Source organism: Talpa occidentalis, unplaced genomic scaffold (assembly GCF_014898055.3).
Source record: "Talpa occidentalis isolate TD23 unplaced genomic scaffold, MPIMG_talOcc4v2.1 talOcc4.3, whole genome shotgun sequence".
NCBI lineage: Eukaryota > Metazoa > Chordata > Mammalia > Eulipotyphla > Talpidae > Talpa > Talpa occidentalis.
Genome location: NW_023603184.1, coordinates 151,641,699 through 151,648,413, shown reverse-complemented (window position 1 = coordinate 151,648,413; position 6,715 = coordinate 151,641,699). Strand labels below are relative to the sequence as shown.

Sequence of the window (6,715 nt, the reverse complement as noted above, 5' to 3'; positions counted from 1 at the left end):
CGCTGCGCTGTCTCCGGCCGCCGCCGCCGCCGCTGCTTCGCGGGCCGGGGGCGCGGGCGTCGGCGTCGGGCGCGGAGCTGCGGGTGGGGCTCCGGGGCCGGGCGGGCCGGGCGGGCCGGGGGGATGGAGCCGCGGGGGGCGGCGGGCGGGCGGGCGGGCGGGCGGGCGCGCGGGCCGGCCGGCGCGCAGCGAGCGGACGCTCTCCCCTAGCGGACCGACGCGGACCCCGCTCCGGGCGGCGGCGCAGCGGACATGGCCCACCTCCGGGGCCTCGCCAGCCAGGTGGGCGCGGCCGGGGGCGGCGCGGCGCGGCGCGGCGCGGGGCGGGGCGGGGGCCCGGGCCGCGCCGCCGGGCGGAGGGCGGCCCCTCCGGGGCGCGGCGGGCCGGGGCGGCGGGGCTCCCGGCAGGGGCTGTCGGGCCCGGCCGGGCAGGTGCCTCTCCCCGGGGCGCCCCTGCGGCGGCTCCGCGGGCCCCAGGAGGGCGCCGTGGCCGGGCGCCCGCGGCTCCCGCAGGAAGGACGCCCCCCGGCTCTTCGGGGCCGGAGCCGAGGCCGGCAGGACGCCGAGGCCGGCCTCCAGGCCAGAGGGGCGGCCCCTGCGGGCGGTCCGGCCCTGCCAGGGGGTGGCGGGTGGCTCGGCCCCGGCCGTGGTGCGGGGGACACTCAAGGCGGGGACTTCAGACCCGGCGAGTCCTTTGTGGGGGGCCCCGGGTCTTGCCCCTCGGCCGGGTCTTGCCTCTCCCCTGTCCAGTGGGGCTGGGCACAGCTGTCCCTGTGACTGTCCCCCTGGTCAGGTCTGGGTCAGAGGCGCCTTCTGCACTCTTCGGGGAGGTGGAGCTGTGTGCTCAGAGTGACGGCCCGGGCACCCCCACTGAGTCACTGGCTGACGCCCTCGGTGTGCCCGGGCTGGGCAGGCCCCTGGGCTCTGGTTTGCTGGCTGCTGATGGGCTGGGGGGCGTCTGGGGGGCACCTGTGAGGACAGGAGAGGGGCACAGGCCACCTGGGCGTGGGGCATCCAGGCTGAGCCCAGCTTACTGGGGCCTCCGGCGCCCACAGGGCTTCCTCGGGCCGGGCCAGCTCCCCTCTGTGCTCACGCACCTACACCTCGGCCTAATCCACGCGCCCCCAGCCCAGGCCCGCGGCGGAGCCTGACTCAGCCAGCTCTGTAGAGCAGTGGCCGGGCCTGCCTGGCAGCCCCGCTCCCCACCAGGCTGCTGCGGGCTCTGCCTGGCAAGGGCCGTCCCTGTCACCACCCAGGCCACCTGCCTCCAGCCGGCACTCACCCCCACCCACGTCTCCCCGAGCCTGCCAGGTTGGGGAGAGGGTTGGGCACTTCTGTGGGCGATGGCACCCTGTGCCCCCCACCACTTCCATCTCAGGGGCTTCATAGGTGGGGACAGCCTCCCTCTCTGGTGGGGCGGGGCAGGTGAGGCCCTTGGGAGGGAGGGGCCCCCAGCTCAAGGCTGGGTTAACCCTGGCTGCCGCAGGCCCCCCTGGGCCTTGGGCTCCGCACCCATCCCCTGTCACGGCTGGGGGCGGCGGCACGTGTTCTCAGGAAGCCACCACAGTCGCTCTCTGAGGTCCTCCTCAGCAGCCCCCCAGTGCTGCCTCAGCACTGACATAGCCGGGGCTCATGCTTGATCCCCTCTGCAGCCGGCCCCTCTGTGCTAGCGCTTGCGGGGCCAGGAGTCTATGGTAGCCAGTTCCCCTGGCCAGGGCCGGGGGATGGAGTCCCGGCACCTGCACCCACTGTTCCCTGGGGCAGCGTGTGGTCAGTGACCTACCAATGCGCCGAGGCAGACTCCCAGGGGCACAGCACCCATGGGCACCACTCTCTTCCCTCCCCCCGCCACTGTCCGGGCCCATCACGGGGGCGCCGGTCAGTCTCCTGGAAGAGACACACAGCCTGGGGCGCCGCGCCCTGACCCGCCGCCCGCCCGCAGCACCCACGCCTGGACCCCGAGGAGCTCTTCACTAAGCTCGACCGCATCGGCAAGGGCTCCTTCGGGGAGGTGTTCAAGGGCATCGACAACCGCACCAAGGAGGTGGTGGCCATCAAGATCATCGATTTGGAGGAGGCGGAGGACGAGATCGAGGACATCCAGCAGGAGATCACCGTGCTCAGCCAGTGCGACAGCCCCCACATCACCCGCTACTTCGGCTCCTACCTGAAGGTGCTGGGGCCACGGGGCCGGGGGGTGGGGGGCAGATGCCCCCAGAGAGGTGTGGGGGGTAGGGTCTCAGCGGCTCCCCGGAGGAGCCATATGACCCCTGTGCCTGGGCCCTCGGCCCGCTGGGCGCTTGCTGCGCAGGGCGCTGAGGCCACAGCTGGCCTAGTCCGTGGGCAAGGCTGCTGGAGCCCTGGCAGGCTGCGCCTCGCCCTGCGGGGAGCGCGTGGGGGCGGCCGCCGCGCTGACGGGCTTCTCCGGCCCAGAGCACGAAGCTGTGGATCATCATGGAGTACCTGGGCGGCGGCTCTGCGCTGGACCTGGTGAGTGGCTGTGGGCCCGGCCAGCTGCTGTCGGCTCCAGGCAGTCCCCGGTGGCACGGAGGGTGCTGGCTCCTGTGGGCTGGGCGCAGGCTCCCGGGGGCGGCTGGGCCTGTCTCGTCTGTGCTCAGGCAGTAGAGGCGGCAGCATGTGCTCGGGAGAGCCTCCCCACACTCGCCCACCTGCCTTTGAAACGTCCTTTCCTTCCACGTCTCGAGGAGCAGAAGCCCCTGCCACGCTGGGGCGCGACTCCCTGGGGAGGGGGTGATGGGGGCTGGGCCTGCAGAGGGGCTGAGCCGGCGTCTGTCCCGCAGTTGAAGCCGGGGCCTTTGGAGGAGACCTACATCGCCACCATCCTGCGGGAGGTGCTCAAGGGCCTGGACTACCTGCACTCGGAGCGCAAGCTCCACCGGGACATCAAAGGTCGCGTGGGCCCGATGCCCGTTGACCAGGCCAGCCAGGGCGGGGTGCGGGGCCGGGACACGGGCTGCACGCACACCCTTGGCGACAGGCGTCAGCGATGCAGCCGCTCCGGCCGGCTGTGCTCCTGTGCGGGTGCCGCCTGCACAGCCCTGCGTGGCCTCCGGCCATGGACCCTTGGGGGGGTGGCTGGCTGCACACACCGGGGGCATGAGGACGAGGGTGGTTTGCAGAGATGGTGCTTGGGGTCTGCCAGGAAAAGCAGGAGCGGGCCCTGGGTCCTCCTGCCCTGGCCCCCGAGCTCTGGTCCTCTGGCCACATGGGGGCCGGGGGGCTCCCAGGGGTGCTGCAGGGGGCGGGCCGGGGGTGACGTGCTGCCCTGTGTCTTGCAGCTGCCAACGTGTTGCTGTCGGAGCAGGGCGACGTGAAGCTGGCCGACTTCGGGGTGGCCGGCCAGCTCACCGACACCCAGATCAAGAGGAACACGTTTGTGGGCACGCCCTTCTGGATGGCGCCCGAGGTCATCAAGCAGTCGGCCTACGACTTCAAGGTGGGGGGCGGCCAGGGCCGGGGGTGGCTGGGGAGGGGGCGGCCCGGGGTGCCCGGCGGCAACGCTGTGGCTGTCTGTCTAGGCTGACATCTGGTCGCTGGGGATCACAGCCATCGAGCTGGCCAAGGGCGAGCCTCCAAACTCCGACCTGCACCCCATGCGTGTCCTGTTCCTGATCCCCAAGAACAGCCCGCCCACGCTGGAGGGCCAGCACAGCAAGCCTTCAAGGACTTCGTGGAGGCCTGCCTCAACAAGGACCCCCGATTCGTAAGCTCCCGGGGCCAAGGCCCCTGCAGCCAGTCCCTGCAGGCGGAGCCCCTGGGCGGGCGGGCCCCCATTCCCCAGGGCGTGGCTGCTGACGGCCCCACCCCGCAGCGGCCGACCGCCAAGGAGCTGCTGAAGCACAAGTTCATCACGCGCTACACCAAGAAGACCACCTTCCTCACCGAGCTCACCGACCGCTACCGGCGCTGGAAGTCCGAGGGCCACGGCGAGGAGTCCAGCTCCGAGGACTCGGACGCGTAGGCTTGTCTGCGGGGGGGGGCGGCCCCTGCCTGGCGGGCGGAGCCCGGGAGACCAGCCTGACGCCCCTTTCCTCCTCAGCGACGGGGAAGCCGAGGACGGGGAGCAGGGCCCCATCTGGACGTTCCCCCCCACCATCCGGCCGAGCCCGCACAGCAAGCTGCACAAGGGCCTGCACGGCCCCCAGAAGGTCAGGCGGGTGCGGGGCGAGGGAGGGGTGAGGAACTGGGGGCGGCAGGGGGCGCTGAGCTGGCCTGTGTCCACAGTCCGCAGAGCCTGTCAAGAGGCAGCCGCGCTCCCAGTGCCTGTCCACGCTGGTCCGGCCTGTGTTTGGAGAGGTGAGCCTGGTCCCAGGCCCCCTGCCTCCATAGGCGGGTGGGCCCAGGCCTTGGGCTAGGCCGGCCTGGGACAGGGCTGGCCTGGGGTGCAGCCGGTGGCCGACTGCCCAGCGGGTGCAGGACCCCTAAGTCGCCTCGGGCCTCAGCAGCACTCTTGGGGCCCAGGGCGGGCGCTGACCCCTGTGGGGCCTCTGGGCACTGGCCAGAGAGGGCGAGGCCCTGGTACCCTCCTCGGCTTGGCGCCCGCACTCCTAGCTGTGATGCAGAGCAGCTGGGAGGCAGTGGAGGCCGGCGGGTTCTCCACTGGCTGCTGAGCTTGGGTGGGGGCGCTGCTGGATCCCTCTTGCTGGGATCCAGACCTGGGCTGCAGTGCCCTGGTGTTTTCCAGGACCCTGGGCCTGAGTGGTGGCCTGCTGCGGTCAGCTGGGCCCACACCCTGGCCTGGCAGAGACCCTCCTGTAAACGTGCAGGAGACGCTCGGGGGCGGGCGGGGAGCAGCCAGCCGCGTGACGTGCTCTGCTGGCCGGGTCTCCACACAGCTCAGGGAGAAGCACAAGCAGAGCGGGGGGGGCGCAGGCGCCCTGGAGGAGCTGGAGAACGCGTTCAGCCTGGCCGAGGAGTCCTGCCCCGGCATCGCCGACCAGCTCATGGCGCAGCTGGTGGAGCGGGTGCAGAGGTCAGGCCCGGGCACTTTGAGGGGGGGCCGCGCTCTGCCCACCCACCCCAGGGTCCCCTGTGATCTGCCCGCCCCGGGGTCCTCTGCACACTCCCCACCCGCCTGGGGGTCCCCCGTGCCCTGCCCACCCGCTCTGCCCGCCCGGTGGTGCAGACATCGACAGGGCAGTGACAGACCTGTCCCTCGCAGGTTTTCGCACAACAGAAACCACCTGACCTCTGCCCGCTGAAGCTGCGCCGGCGCGGGGAGGCGGCCTCACCGCCAGGCAGCGGCTCGGGCCGCTGCCCCCGCCACTCCCCCCTGGCTGGGCCCGGACCCCACAGAGATGGCTGCCGCGTCCTCTCCAGCCCTGGCGCACAGACTGTCGGGCGGCCGGGCCCCTCCCCCCTGGGCCGGGCCTCCGCTGCAGGGGCGTGGGGTCAGGCGCGGCCTTGTCGCTGCCCCTGTTGTCCGGGAAGCTCTTAGAGCGCCGCTGAGGTCAGGGCGCCCTGGTTTGTGCAAGTTGCTGGCTCTGCCACTCTCAATAAAGGCCGGCCCGGGGCCCTGCTGCGTGGGCGCGGCGGGTGCCAGACCCAGAGGCGGCGTGCGGGGGCCTTTATTCAGCCTCGCTCTGGATCTGCGCGTGCCGGCCCGCGGTGGGCCGCCAGCGGGCGGGCCCTTGGCTCCCTCGTGGACAGGTGCTCACGGCTCCTGGGGGTGGCCCTTGGGGTCACCTCCCTCCGGTGGGGCAGGGCAGGCGGCGCACGGTCACTTGCAAAGGCGGCCCTGGCGGGAGCGGAACACACAACTTGGGCCACAGCTCAGGGATGTGCTCTTTGCGGACACGTGGCCACTTCAGTGCCCGTTTGGGAGCCCAGCAGTGGGGGCTGGCCAGGGTGGTCATCCAGGATATGCCCGCGCCCCTGGCGCCCAGCGGGGCTGGTGGAACAAGTGGATGTCGGCAGAGACCGCCCAGAGCTGCTGCCCATGGGTACTGCTGTGATTTTCCGGCAGCTCCACGGTTGGCCAGGCTGGGCCCGCCCCGTCCCTGCTGAGGGCCCTGGGGGAGCCGCCCAGTTCTGCCTGTGCTGCTCCTCAGGCCCCCGCAGCCCAGGCACGCTGTGAAGCAGGCGCCCTTGTGGGGTGGGCGACGCAGCAACCGGTCCCTCCACCCTTGTGTGCTCTGGCCGCCCTCGGTCCTGCAGCGCGGGTCCCTCTGCTGCTGTGACGTGACACGGGGCCATGTGCTGCCGAGCCGCCGGATACAGGCCAGGCCGCTCTGGGCTCTCCCCGCCTGCCCCCGCTGCAGCCCCAGGACCCTGGCAGGGGGACGCCACTTGTGTGTCCACGTGGGCCTGGTTCAGGACGGGAGCCCCACCTGGCCCGGTGTGGCGGCGAGAGCCCAGGGAGGTGCCCCCCGCAGGCACGTGCTGGGGCCAGCAGCATCAGCTGCAGTGAAACGGGGCCGGACACGGCCTGAGCAGCAGGCGGTGAATAGGCCGGAGAGCCCCGCGCGAGCCATGAAAGCAAGGAATGGGCGCCCTGGGCCGGCACTGGGGTCTCCCGGCCAGTGCCCTGCTGCCCTCTGACGGACAAGGCGGGCCCCGCCGGTCAGTGCAGGGGCCCCACAGACCCAGCGTGTCCTGTGCTGGTCCCGAGCCCCCAGGGCCTGCTGGGCCTGAAGTGACCACAGTGGCCACGGGCAGCGAGCAGGCCAGGGGAGGTGGGGGCAGCGCAAGCTCA

The 6,715-nt window shown here is 72.5% G+C and overlaps 1 protein-coding gene across 1 annotated transcript; it reads left to right on the top strand.

Moving 5' to 3' along the window:
• Positions 1 to 205: 205 nt before the first annotated feature.
• STK25 (serine/threonine kinase 25) lies at positions 206 to 5,578 on the top strand. Its single transcript, XM_037524308.2, is given in 12 exon segments — positions 206 to 282; positions 1,943 to 2,173; positions 2,434 to 2,490; positions 2,802 to 2,910; positions 3,300 to 3,457; positions 3,540 to 3,678; positions 3,681 to 3,724; positions 3,833 to 3,978; positions 4,061 to 4,169; positions 4,246 to 4,317; positions 4,857 to 4,993; positions 5,183 to 5,578. Coding segments are annotated over 12 exon segments (1,272 nt in total). The 5' UTR covers positions 206 to 252; the 3' UTR covers positions 5,223 to 5,578.
• Positions 5,579 to 6,715: the final 1,137 nt, after the last annotated feature.